This window comes from Stegostoma tigrinum, chromosome 28 (assembly GCF_030684315.1).
Source record: "Stegostoma tigrinum isolate sSteTig4 chromosome 28, sSteTig4.hap1, whole genome shotgun sequence".
NCBI lineage: Eukaryota > Metazoa > Chordata > Chondrichthyes > Orectolobiformes > Stegostomatidae > Stegostoma > Stegostoma tigrinum.
The window spans coordinates 17,590,110-17,604,235 of NC_081381.1; the positions used below are offsets into that span (position 1 = coordinate 17,590,110).

A 14,126-nucleotide genomic window follows, 5' to 3' on the forward strand; every position below is an offset into this window, starting at 1 on the left:
TGCACAACACAGGTGCACATATACACAGACGCAAACATGCAGTACAGACACACAAAGACAGAGAGGCGCACACAGATTTTGGAGCATCCTGCTTTAGTTAGATTTATTCTTGAAAAGGAAACACTTGCAGGATTATGTCCAGGGGAATGGGACTATGTGGGTTTCTTTTCAAAGCGCTAGCGAAGGCACATTTTACTGACTGGCCTTGTCACAGACGAGAGAGAGAAATAAATTGAATTATTTTCAGTATTTCCCTCTTCCCTCTGAAACAGTTGTGATTTATAAAAGAAGGTTCTAAATTTTTGTTCCCTTTTAAAAGTAGGCAGTAGCGTGTTTCTCCCAAACCCTGTCTGTGAAATCCAATTAAACATGACCCACAGCAAATTCTTAAGGGTTGAAAGAAGATAGGGTTTATTGCTACATTCAAAACATAGGGAATGGTTTGTCTGTCTCGTTCGCACAGGCATCCAAGAAATAAACTTACAAATTACTTAAAATCAAGGTTATCAGAATTCGTTGACACGAATTAGAGGTTCCAATAAGTCACTCTCCAGGAAAGGTTATTTTAATTGGCTACGTCCTTTGCACACGAGAACCAATGCAATTGGATTGCAATTTAAAAGTTCAGCAGATGTATGTGAGGACTTCACAGGTAAAATCCAGGATTCTTTGCAAAAATTCCGACTTTTGAGAGAGATAGAGATCAGAGGTAGGTATTAGCTAGGCCTGGAGCTGTCTACTCTTCTGGTGTTACAAGCAGACTCTGAAAATTACTCAAAAACTGTATAATTAAAGGCAAATCAAACAATCAAATTCAGAAGGAGTCATGTGAGTGAGCTTTCAGCTTGGCCATTCAGCTAATGAGCTGGTTATTGTTTTCTCTATCAAAGCCCATTTTATGTTTTGCAGCAGATAGCTATGTAACCTCTCTAGCACCAAATCAAATGATAATGAATTTGAACTGCCTCAGCCGTTAGAAACTGGCTGAGGTAGACATCTGGTCTTCTAATACTTTGTGCTGACTTGGTAAGAATACTTATAGAAAGCAAGGTGAGTCACAATTCATGAGATGATTCATTTGCTTTTGTCCTGGTGATTGCCGGGAATTTCTAGGAGTAGTCAATGTAACCATTTTGTGTTCATTTTAAAATCCAGCAAGAGTCCATTTTTTAAAAGAAAAGAATTTAAACTAAATAATATAGTTTATTTTAAATCTCTTCCTGCACTTTGAATGTCGAAACTGCCTGTGCTGTGTCTTTCTCCGAGATTATCATTAGGTGTAAAAATAAGGTCCTACATTATCACTATCTCTTCTATTGTGTTGTGCTAACATTTATTTACACTCAAATTCCTTAACTTTAGAATTATGCTGTTTGTTTTCAACTTGAGGCACAGTTCAAATGTACACATTGTGGCTCTTTTACTGGACCACTAACCCAGCAATGTGAGTTATAAACCCTCTACAGCAGAAAGAAAATGTAAGGAGTGGAACAGTGGTTCAGTTGTTAGCATTGCTGCCTCATGGTGCTAAGGACCCAGGTTCCATTCTACTCTTGGGCGACTGTCTGTGTGAAGTTTACATGTTCTTCCCAATGTCTACATGGGTTTCCTCCGGGTGCTCAGGTTTCCTCTCACAGTCCAAAGATGTGCAGGCTAGGTGGATTGGGCATGCTGCATTGTCCATAGCATCGCAGGATGTGCAGGCTAGGTGGATTGGCCATGGGATATGCAGGGACAGGCTAAAGGGGAGAGTCTAGATGGGATGTTCTTCTGAGGATTAGTGTGGACTCAATGGGCTGAATAGTTAGCTTCCACAGTGTAGGGATTATTAGATAAGTTTGATTTAATTACTAAATTTGAAATAGAAAAGCAGCATCAGTAATGGTGACCAGGAAAGTCTCCTCTGGCACACTTTAGGGAAGGAAGTCTGCCATCCTTACCTGGTCTGACCTACATGTGACTCCAGACTCTCAGCAATGTAGTTCATACAACTGCCTTCAGAAATAGCAAAGCAAATTACACCGTTCAAGGCCAGTTGAGGGATAGGCAACAAATGCTGGCTCTGTCAGCTGACACCTACATCCTGTGGATAAATAAAAAGGAGATAACATGCCAGAAAAGATAGGAATCCTGCTCAGCAATAAAACTCAGGAATAATTATCAGCCATGGTCAAAGAATGTCAGGAAGTGGTTTCCTTACAAGCAAATATTCCACACTGACGCAATACAAATACAAACTATTGTGGTGCCATGCTATACTTAACAGGTGTGTCAGTGGAACGTAATGTTCCTCACAGTCTTTCATCTGAGGAAAAATGCCATTACAAACAATGTGTCACCGGAACATTAACCTGATGACTGCATTTGTGGGTAAGCAAGTAGCAGTAGAAAACTGGGTACCTGTGTGCACCTGGAGAACTTCCAAAAGTTCAGGATGCATCTGTAATCTGACCCGAATTCCTTTCAGTATGACGAAAGTCCATTCTGTGTGTTCACTGACCAAGTCATCCCGGTTCCAAGCAAAGGTTGAAACAGTTCAAAGCTCAGTGCACTGCAGAGGCAGTAAGGGCAAAATATTGCAGATGCTGGAAAGCTGAGACAAACTCAGAGGTAGTCATACCAGATTCAAAATATAAACTCTATTTCACAGATGCTGCCAGACCTGCTGAGTTTCTCCAGCATTCTCCATGTTTATGACATGTCAATAACTGTCACCTAGAAAGATTGCAGAATGAAAGAGAGAATTGGCATTTATGTAGCACCTTGCTTGGACCTTGAAGTCCCAAAATTCTTTGCAGCCAATGAAGCGCTGTTAGCCTACAGCCATTGCTTGATGCCGGAGCTAACTAGCACACAACAAATAGCAGTATGATGATCTGTTTGTGATAAAGGGATCGGAAGTCACAACTTGGTTCAGGAGGACTGAGGTACACTGTTGAGACAGAGTAGAAGAAGGTTACATCTAGATATTTTTCGAATCACCCTCTTCATAGATGCTATTACTTACTTCTGGGGTGAGTGAGACTTGAAGCCAGGCCTCCTGGTCCAGAGGTCAGGATGCTACCACTGTATTAACACACCCCTTAACAACACATCCAAAGATATGCAGGTTAGGTGGATTGGCCATGCTAAATTACCTGTAGTGTCCAGGGATGTACAGGTTAGCTATGGGAAATGCAGGTATACAGGGATAGGTTAGGGTGTGGCTCTGGGTAGGGATGGAGTGTTGATATGGACTTGTTGGGCCAAATGACCTGCTCCTACACTGTAGGGATTCAATGATTCTATGTCCAAACTTGCTGTGGCAGTGTAACGTTCTAACCACCTGAAATTGGATGTCTCATTCCTAAGAGTTTGTCTCCTCTGAAAAAACTTGTAAACACCAAACAGAAGTCAAAGACAAAGACAAATGAAAATCTTTGTTTATATTTTGTACAGCCTGTCAGGAAACAGAGTGGTGCATTGGCAAGAGACCAGTGGAGTAACACGCCTTTGCTGGCACTAGAGTCTGTACCCCGCTCTTCCCTGCCATCATGTTCTATGTCTGGGAGCAGTACCTGTTCATTCGTGGATGAAACTCCCTTGGCTGACCCTCTATCTCCACAATATGCAGAACCATATCATTCACAGCCAATGTCTCATGCTGACCATTTCTGGATGAGAGAGGTATGTTTTGTTATGACTGGGGCTATCGCATTGGGAACAAACATGGGCAATATTTCAAATAAATGTTCCTCAACCAATAGTTCGCTAAAGAGTGGATTTTTTGTTTGCATTTGGAGGGACTTGGGAGGGGACCAAGCTGACTATTACGTACAAGTGGCAAACCCTCTAATTTTGCTGGCCTTTAGTTCTTATTTTTATCTTTCAGTCTTCCTGTTCAGAGGTGTTATCTCACACCTCTGGAGCATTTAAGATTTGAGCAAAGGCCTCCTGGTCCTGAGGCAGGGACATCACCATGCTACAAAAACCCTATTATTTGCTGTGATACCTGGATTAACCTGGGGCAGTGAAGGAGAGAACTGGTCTGCATACAAAGATCTTAAATCTCTGTCAGAAGAACTGACTGATGCTAACTAACATTGTTTGCTTGAAATTCAATGGTTCCTCTGCACATGTGTCTCAAACATAAGACAACATCTACTAACAGTTCACATCCTAAAGTTTAATAGTAAACTTATTAAGAATTTGTTTAACTGCGATCATTGACAAAGATATGTGAATGAATCTACATTAGTACAGTTTACACTCCAGATATCATTTCAGCCATAAAGGCTAACATAGTCCTTCAATTATTTTTCCTTTAGAAATAGTTGCAACTCCTGATTGAAGAATATTTGAAATAAATTCTAGCAGAAGCAACAGAAAGGATTTAGGAACAGAAGTGAGAGAATTATGGCTGATCTCTCCCTCAAATTGTAGTTCATTGTAGACCTTTTGGGGGTGTTTTGTCTATTTCCTTCTAAGTGTTGGGGCAAGCATGTTAGATGCGAACTAACATGTCTACCTCCAACTGGATAACTCAGCTTACTGCCCACTCTATCAGCTCAATAAGATCTGACAGGTGAGCTACATCCTGCTGTCCTAGCCCTTATTACTGCCAATGCAGGTCACCAGATGCTGCTGGCCAATCAAGGCCCAGCAGCCTCTGGGTCCTAAAGTTCTCTGACTGAAGCCTGCGCATCAGTGGATCCAGCGATGAGAAAGTGAGTTGTTTTATTCTCCTTCTTGTGTCACTAGGGGTGTGTCAGACAGATGCAAGAGTAGAGGGTTGGCTTTCAAAGGCCACCATCTAATTGTTCCAAGATTAGGGCCCCCAGCCACCAACCTGCACCCTCTCAATGTGGCACGCAGCTATCCATGTGTCCCTATCAGGTAACTAGCCATCCCATCTTGCCCAGTGGGGAGGCAGGTGATCAGAAAAAGTGGGTGAGTTGAGGCTCTCAAATGACTATTAATTGACCACTTAAGGGCCTTAATAGTTGTTGAGCTGAGAAAGTTCCTCCTGGACCTTTGCACCTAGCACTCAATAACTGATGTGGTGAGAAAGGGATGCAGGACCAACCTCACTGCACTATTTCCCCTTCCTGTCACTTCAGCAGAGTGGAGGATCATAACACTTCCCAGGTGTTAATAAATATCATTTTAAAATTCTAGCTCTCAGAGAGAATTCAGTCAAATATATTCATTACTCAAAGTGCTATTGTATTCAATATTTCCATTCTCAACCATCCCTCCTTTTTTGCAGGAAGTATCGCGGAGAGGAAGTGCTGATTTTCCTGTCCATTGCTTAAAAGGTACATGATCCCATTTTAAATCAAAATAAATAGCTTTACCCCCTCCCACCCCACCAAGGGAATGACCATAGCTCCGATTGGATGGCGAACTTCAGACCCTTAGCTATTCGGCCACTGTCCAAACAGCCAAAAGCTTTCAGGTGCCAGGCATTGGAGCTACATCCATTTGCGTGGAGTTTCTTATTAGTCAGGCACTCTGCCCACGTCCAAGAGACTGGGCTGGAGAGATGGCCATGTCATGATAATATCACTGGACCAGCAATCCAGAACCCACCACTGCTCTGAGGACTTGGGTTCAAAGCCCACCAGGGCAGATGGTGAAATTCAAATTCATTTAATCCAGGATTAGAAGCTAGTCTTTGTGATGGTGATTGTAAAGTGATCATTCATTACCACAAGAAAGCCCCATCTACAAGAAAATCCTATCTGGTTTACTTTATGCCCCCATGGCAGGAACCTGCTGCCCTTACTTGTCCTGGCCTGCATGTGACACTGGGGCAGCACAAAGCCTCAATAGCTGGCACTGCTGCTTCATAGCACTAGGGACCCTGGTTCAATTCCAGCCCGGGGCGACTGTCTGTGTGGATTTGCACATTCTCCCCAATCATGATCAAAGAGGGCTTTTATAGCTATCTGGTAATTCCATAATCACTACCAATGAAATTAGCATGAAGCAGGTTTTAATTCTCACAGCTGCTGCCTTGAACTCATATTTCCCAAGCAAGCTTGTAACTCCTGGATTCCTAGTTTAGGAATATTATTGATAAACTATCATTCTTCAGAGGCTGACATTGTGCTGAGGGGGTGCTGCTCTGGATTCAGTTGTAAACTGAGGCTCCTAATAGCCTGTCCAGGGGATGCAAAAGATTCTTCCCATTTCTCAAAGAGTTCACCTCAACACTGCCAAAAACAGGAGATGGGGGTTACTTTAGAAGAGGCTTCACAGTGGGGTTAAAACTCACTCAGAGATAGTAGGTACTGCCAATGCTGGAGAATCTGAGGTAACAAGGTGTAGAGCTGGATGAACACAGCAGGCCAAGCAGCATCAGAGGAGCAGGAAGGCTGAAGTTTCAGGTCTGGACCCTTCTTCAGAAAAGGGGGAGGGGAAGGGGACTCTGAAATAAATAGACAGAAAGGGAGAGGCGATGATAGAAGGTGGGTAGTGGAGCTGATAGGTGGAGAGAAGATGGACAGGTCAAGGAGGCCGGGACAAGCTGGGCTGGTCTCGGGATGAGTTTGGGTGTGGGGAGATTTTGAAGCTTGTGAAGTCCACATTGAGACCATTGGGCTGCAGGGTTCCCAGGCAGAATATGAGTTGCTGTTCCTGCAACCTTCGGGTGGCATCGTTGTGGCACTGGAGGACTCCCAGGATGGACATGTTGTCCAAGGAGTGGGAGGGAGATTTGAGGTGTTGTCACTTGTCACAAACCAAGCATAGGTGTTCCACAAAGTGGTCTCCATGCCTCCAATTGGTTTCTCCAATGTAGAGGAAGCCACATCGGGAACAGCGGAGGTGACGGCTTGTGTTCTGTGATTGGTCAGACTCCCTGTTAACCCGTAAACAGCATTTCCAAAATTAATTGATTTCTGGAAGACCTTGAGAGATGATAGATGTCCTCGTCTGCGAGGGACCACCAGTGATGATGACAATTTTGTTGCCAGTCTGTAGATGCACTGGGGAGGGTGGATGTGAGCTGCCCTCTTGAACTGTTGCAATCTATGCGCTGTAGATTGTGCTAGAGCCACAATGACGTTAGGGTGGGAATTCCAGGATTTTGACCCAGCTGCTGTGCAGGAACGGCAATACATTTCCAAGTCAGGATGATGAATGACTTGGAGGGGATCTCGCAGGGGGTGGTGTTCCCAAGTATCTGCTACCCTGCTCCTTCGAGATGGTAGCGATCTTCGGTTTGGAAGGTGCTACTGTGAATTGAGCTAAATCCCAAACTGCAATGCATTGTCATGGCTATCATGAGTGTTGCATCACTCAACCTCCAGAGTAGGAGACAGGAAAACAGTACGATTTCGAAAAATTAGTTTACGATGCATCACAGAATGGATCCTTGGTGATGATTTCTTTGTTTGTTGGCTGTAGTGTGATCAACATTGCTCGAAATTTTATGCTGCCTGCTATTGATTTGTCCCAAACGAAAAGGTTTTGAAATTGCGCATCAGTGTGCCTTTGGAAACAAGTGAAAGTTCTATTGCTATCTACTATGGTGCACTACATTCCACTGCAATATGCAGAGGGGGATTGTGTGTAAAGGAGCTCAATTATATTTCTATCCAAAATCAAACAATTTCCACTCTGTCATCATGAATTCCTTCCCAATCTCACCCACCATCCTCTGCCCTTGTGGGAGTCACACAATGAACAATTAAAAGGTGCATGTTTTGTAAGTTGAATGTCAAAACCTCAGCATTTTTGGCAGACACCACAGAACTGAATACCTTACAGTGCCATCATTTCATTGACACTAGGAGTTGGAGCTTCCGCAAGCAAATGGAAATCAATCAAATTATATTGCCCCATTATTCCCGAGTGGCACTATTCCAGCTCACTTTTCCTGATAATGTTTGGTTAAAGACTTCATCCTGATTGTTGAAGCTTTTGACTTTATGAATCATATGCAGCAATTCATTAGCAGCATTAAGGTGACTTTAGCCTTTACATTGCTGTTCGTCAACATTCAATCCAATTTGTTGATATATCGGCAAGATCTTGTTTGTCTGGTTTTGGGAGTTCTGCGGAATTCAGGAGTAATGCCATGAACAGCCCTTCCTGAACCTCCAGGCTCGTAAACCTCAAATAAGATGATTTGAGATGAAAGACGTACAATCCTGAATAGAGACAATAAGAAATGCCGATGCTGGAGTCTGAGATAACAGTGTGGAGCTGGAGGAACGCAGTAGGCCAGGCAGCATCAGAGGACCAGGAAAACTGACGTTTTGGGTCAGGACCCACCTTCATAAAAAGCATGAATAGATCTTTCTGTGGATGTTGGTGGAGAGTTTGAGTTCTGAAACCAAAGGCTCATTGAACTTGTTTAACTATTTCAATGCTGAACTCAAGCTGAAATGCAGTTCTCCCACAGCAAAATACTACAGATGGTAGAAATTAGAGGGGATGCATCAAATAGTCGGCATTCTGAGAAAATCAGAGTTAAAATTTGAAACCTTTCATGAGAATTGGGAATAGCTATGGGCATAATAAATTGTAAGCAAATGTAAAGAGAAGGTTGTGAACAAGAAGAGATTAGTAGAAAAGTAGGAGAGAGTAGATGTTTATGATCCTGCCATTCACACCTCCTCTGCTCGTGTCTTGTGTTTCTTTATTTGCTGTTCTCTCAGATTGACCCTGCTCTTTGGCTTTGCACCATCTATCCTTCTATCATTTAAACTCCCGCCTAAACAAAGATTAGCAGGCTAGAAAAATTTGGATGCTGTGATTTACGGAGAATGATACAGAAACCATTTGTTCATTATTATGAGCAAGTGAACAAAAATTGACACATGATATCAGAATATAAAGAGTTAAAGCTGCAACTTTTTAAAATTTTAGCCCTTCAAACTCAGGATAAAATACATTTAGCATGTTTTTTTCTCTCCTTTTTTCAGATGCCTCCTCTGAATATTACGCAATTATACAACTTTTAGACAGCTACCAAGAAGGTGATATTGTACTCTATATTATCTTATAGTCAATATGTTGAATGGAAAGTCTCCTTTCGTCCCATTGTCCGAGGTTTATTGATCAAAAGGCCCCAGCCAAATGCTCAGCCTGTAGCCTGTTACCTGTACCAGCTGAAGTAAACTTCCATTGGGCACAGTGCCCCCCAGTTTGAGGAGAGAAAATCCAGCTGGTGATCCCAATTCTGACTCCAGTTCAGGGATGGATATTGGGAGTGATTCCGTGTTTCCATCATGGAGCTCTGGTCAGATGAATTGGGGAATAATGTTTGAGCCTTAGTTCTGACAGGTACCGCTGTAGAAGTTAATGCTCTGCTGGGAAAGGAATCTGAGGGCTGAGCAGGTGGGTGACAAGAATAGTGAAGCTGCCCCTTTTTGAAAGCAGGTTAGATTGGGATTGACAGTATCGCCTATGATCTGCCTATAATTACAGCCCGTGCTGAAACACAGAGCTGTTTCTTCATTTGGCTGAAACTGGTAGAATGAACAATGAGCAGATAGATATTCATGTGTGGCTGGGAAATGGACAAGACATTAGACGAAAGTCTCTTCAGATCTGATTCAAAATTGAATTGTCGCAGTGTTCAGTGCATCAGGCCTAAACCACAGTACAAAGGTGCGGGTAATATTTGATGGGATGTCAATCTTTCTCATCGCATGAACCCACATCTCTTTAATCTTAATTGCACCAAACTAGGGTTATATTTCAAGAAAATATAACCCCAGTTTTGTGCAATTAAGAATTCCAGAAAATATAGGGGATGATTTGATCAAACCTTTCAAGATAGAGGAGATCAAGAAACTATTTCTGCAGGTTGGGGAAAGGGGCTAGTCTAAAAATTTGAGCTGACCCTTCGGGTGTGAATTTAGGAAAAACTTCTACTTGGAAAGGCAGTTTGGCACTCTTTTCAGCAAATGGTAGGCAATGCTGGGTCATTTGTTAATTTTAAATCGGAGGTTTTTGGTTTTCTGCTAATTGAAGACATTTAAGCTGTGTGTAAAGCAAAGATAGCCCAGATCCATTGTGGTCTCAATAGACAGTGAGCAGCTAAATTGACCTCCTCCTGTTCCTAATTTCCATCTGATGTTTCATCAGATTGCTGGAACTTTTCAATTACATCATTATCCCTGCTTTGCAAAATCTTCAAATGATTCTAATAGGGCACTAAGCATTTGGAAAAATGCAGTTTTTCAATTTACCAACAGGTAAATCTGCTGGATCAGACCAAAACCACCATCAAAGAAGAATAAGCCCTTATCATAGGGAAAAACATAGGTTCTTGCCATCAGACAGTTGTAGTGGGTGGTTTAATGTGCACTAGGGCTGATTGGCAGTCAGCAGTGACAGGGATGAGCTGAGCTTTGTAGCTCTAAGAATAGTCTCAGACCTTATGGTTTCCTCTCTGCTATTAGATTGCGCAGAATTGAAGAGTTTCTGCAGAATTCATTTTGCTGGGAGTGATTTCAAACAGGTTAACACCCTGTCTGAAAATGTCAAACATTCGCACACTAATAGTTGTAGAGTGTAATTAGGGCCCTTGCTTCTCTCATAATGGTGTACTTGGTTTTATACTGAGTCCTGCGGGGTTTGTGTAACTGTGCCCATCATTGTATTTACAAAAAATAAAAAATAGCAGGACCTATTGAGGTCTAGACTTGAAGAGATAGGTGTTTTGACTTCTCTGAATGGAGCAAAACTTAACAAAACAGGTGTGAACTGACATAATTTGTGTCAACTTTGGAATTTGATGAAGCATATTCATGTTTCCATTGTATCATTCAACTATTTTATCAATTTTAGTTGGGCTAAGATGTGCAGCAGGGTACTAGTAATTCGTTTGGCCTGACTTGTACTCATTGGGGTATATTTAACTCATTGGGGTACATATAAGATCCTAATTTCCCAGCAGGAAAACAATGGGACGATAACATGAGAGTTCGTCAGGACAGACGAAGGATTTCAGCCCAAAATGTAGACTTTCTTGCTCCTCGGATGTTGTCTGACCTGCTGTGCTTTTCCAGCCTCACACCTATAGACTCTAGCTTCTACTATCTGCAGTCCCTATTGTCTCCAAGCCCCATTTCTGAACACTGCTACCCCTTTTCCGCACTGAGAATGGGATCGGCGAATTTATCTAATTGCTTCATTTTTTGCTTCCTGGTTGAACTAATTAGCTTCTACACTAATGCTGTGCTTAAAATTTTGTTAATATCTATTTAACATTAACTAGAGTGGAGAACACAGTATTTGTAAAGAAGAAGATTTTGTGCCCTGACTCCTTCAGCCAGTTAGTGGGAAAAGGCACCTGCTGGTGTTGTACTGAACTCTATAAGTTAGCAAGCTCAACGTTCAAATTATCAGCACAGTCACTATGAAGGAAGGATAAGGAAAATGTGACACTTACCCACCATGATTCTTCGAAATTGGGCTATGTCTCCCATATTCCACTTAATCCAGGCCGTTTTCCCTAACTCTTCAGATAAAGCTGTGCGTCTACTTCAATAGCCAGACCACACTGATTTGCGTTATTGGCCTTGACAGTTCAGAGTCATGAATGAGGAAGACCATCAAAATATCACAAGTGAGAGCAGGAGCAAGCCATATTATCCTTTGAACATTGGCCCTGATCTTATTGAATGGTGTTGCAATCTCCTACCTTACTCCCATTTCACCCACCACATATTTCTTGATTTCCTGAGTAGCATCACTCATCTGCAAGATTCTTCTGATAGAATCTGTGCAGTGTGGAATCAGGCCCTTCAATCCAACAAGTTCACACTTTCCCTCAGAGCATCCCACCCAGACCCATCCCTGTACTCCACCTAAGCTACACTGCAGGCAATTTAGCGTGGCCAGTCCACCTAGCCTGCACATCTTTGGAATGTGGGAGGAAACCTGAGTGCCCAGAGGAAACCCACGCAGACACAGGGAGAATGTGTAAACTCCACACAGACAGTTGCCCAAAGGTGGAATGGAATCCAGGTCCCTGGCACTGTGAGGCAGCAGTGCTAACCACTGAGCCACCATGCCACTTGTGAGTGCTCAAATGAGAGAGGCTCCCAATCTAATATTTAACCCTGTGACCCCAGTAAGAAGGCACATCTTATCTTTGATGTCACCTTAGCGACCCAACCTGGTCTTGACATGTGAAGAATGTGCATTTTGGGGAGCAATTGATGGTATGTTGTCTTTGCTGGACCCAAGAGTCAATGTAAATTCAGCCTAGGATGCTTTGATCTGTCCCAGAGTAATGACCGAAAATTGCCCACGGTGTCTTCCTGAAGGAAGGAACGCAAAATGTGAAAACGTATTCTGCTCAGGAAAGCAGAAAATGAAGCACTGAGTGTAAGGGATGTGGGTGGGGTTGGGGTCTTTCTGATTGGCTCACTGCCAGTAGCATTGCCACTTCCAGAGATATTCACTCCTGCCCAACGCCAACAAAGAAAGACAGAAAACTATTTAATCCGATCGGAGTACGGTGATACAGATAAAAGCTAAGCCCTGCTTCACAGTGAATCTGTGAAAAGTAATGTATAGCGATTGTAACTGTTTGAGGAGTTTAACTCAGTGATTTCCACCTCTGCAGGCAAGAACATAAGTTGGTACAGTGACAACAGCAGAATGTCTTTAACATCATCTGAACACACCTATGCAGAACTCGAAAGCCTCCAAGATGACTCTGATTATGAGTTTTGGGATTTTGACTTCAAGCAACAAGAAATCCCACACCTTTCTGCCCAGACCCTTATGAAGCTCCGTCAGAGGGGGACAGTTGATTCAAGGCTGCAGGGAAGATTGCACAGATGGTCGTGAACACCTGAGATGTTGTGTTCACCATACTTTGGAAATACTGACCTGTTTTAATAGTGGATGCAATGCAGCAGACTGGCTTGTGGTTTACTGCATTAGAACTCAATATAATGTCAAAGCTGAGACTTCGAGAAGTTCAAAGAATCTTTGAAGCATTTCCTTGTCCTGCAGAAATGGGTCATTTAGAAGCTGGGATGCAGGGCCTAGTCAAGACATCCAGTCACTGTTACCAGACCATAGCACCTTCAATACACTGTACGCAGTGTTCACTTGAGCTTTGCTGTCCTCAGTTCCAGACTGCGTACAGCTCAAAACAGTTGCAATACCTGTGAAATAATACATGACATGAGCTGGTCTCATATCATCACCTTTTATGTTTCAATTATATTAATTTTGTCATATACTCATATTTTTTAATATTTTCAATTGCTTTGTAAATTCTGATTGCTAACTGCAGCTAATGTATAAAATGATGCTGAGATTATCCAAACAGCCAAATTAATAATTTGTCTGAAGTTGCACATTTGCAACAAAATCTGTACAGTAATTATGTTGTTTTTGTTAAGAATGTTGAACCATTTAAACAAAGCTTCCATGATATTTTTGTGTTGGTTCTCATTTTTCTGAACCAAGTTGACAGCAGAGAATAAATATCTGGCTAATTTCGCCTGATGCAAAGTGTCGGAGATTCTGCATCGTTACAGCCCCTAAAGCCCCAGCCGTGACATTGTCAGTGAGGCTTTGAGTGAATATAGGTTTCTTGGAGAAATTACCAAGGCGTTACAGTTTTGTAATGTAAACCAAGCCATTCAGCTCACCTAAATTGTTGTACGAATTGGAGATTTCTGCGTCATAGAATCCTTAGAGTGCAGAACTAGGCCATTCAGCACATACCAACCCTCCACAGAGCACCCCACCCAGACCCATCCCGTAATTCCACATTTCCCATTCCTAATCCACCTAGCCTGTTCACAATGGACAATTTAGCATCGTCAAATCACCTAATCTTTGGATTGTGGGAGGAGACCAGAGAAGACCCGCACAGACAGGGGGAGAACATGCAAACTCCAGACAGACAGTCATCTAATGGTGGAATTGAACCCATATCTCTGGTGCTGTGAGGCTCCAGTGCTAACCACTGAGCCACTGTGCTGCCCAATACCTGTTATATTCAGCAAGGGTTGTAGATTTTCAATCTTTCATGGCTAGCCAGTATCTCCGGCTAGGCTAATGTTTGTTGTCCAGTTCTAATTGCCCCTCAGAAGGTTGTGGTGAGCTACCTTCTTGAACTACTGTGGTCTATGTGGTGTAGTGCACCTATTGTACTT

The 14,126-nt window shown here is 42.6% G+C and overlaps 1 protein-coding gene across 3 annotated transcripts in view; it reads left to right on the forward strand.

Annotated features, from left to right (window-relative positions):
• plekhn1 (pleckstrin homology domain containing, family N member 1) overlaps positions 1-13,455 on the forward strand; it is a 96,908-nt gene extending 83,453 nt beyond the window's left edge. Inside the window, exons 15-18 of one of the 3 annotated variants that reach the window (XM_048561668.2) lie at positions 3,439-3,666; positions 5,249-5,297; positions 8,916-8,969; positions 12,575-13,455. In XM_048561668.2, coding sequence (XP_048417625.2) covers positions 3,439-3,666; positions 5,249-5,297; positions 8,916-8,969; positions 12,575-12,801 — 558 coding nt within the window. In that variant the 3' untranslated portion in view covers positions 12,802-13,455. The remainder of the gene's footprint in view (positions 1-3,438; positions 3,667-5,248; positions 5,298-8,915; positions 8,970-12,574) is intronic. The other 2 variants (XM_048561669.2, XM_048561671.1) reach the window with 2 other exon arrangements.
• The last annotated feature ends 671 nt before the right edge of the window (positions 13,456-14,126 follow it).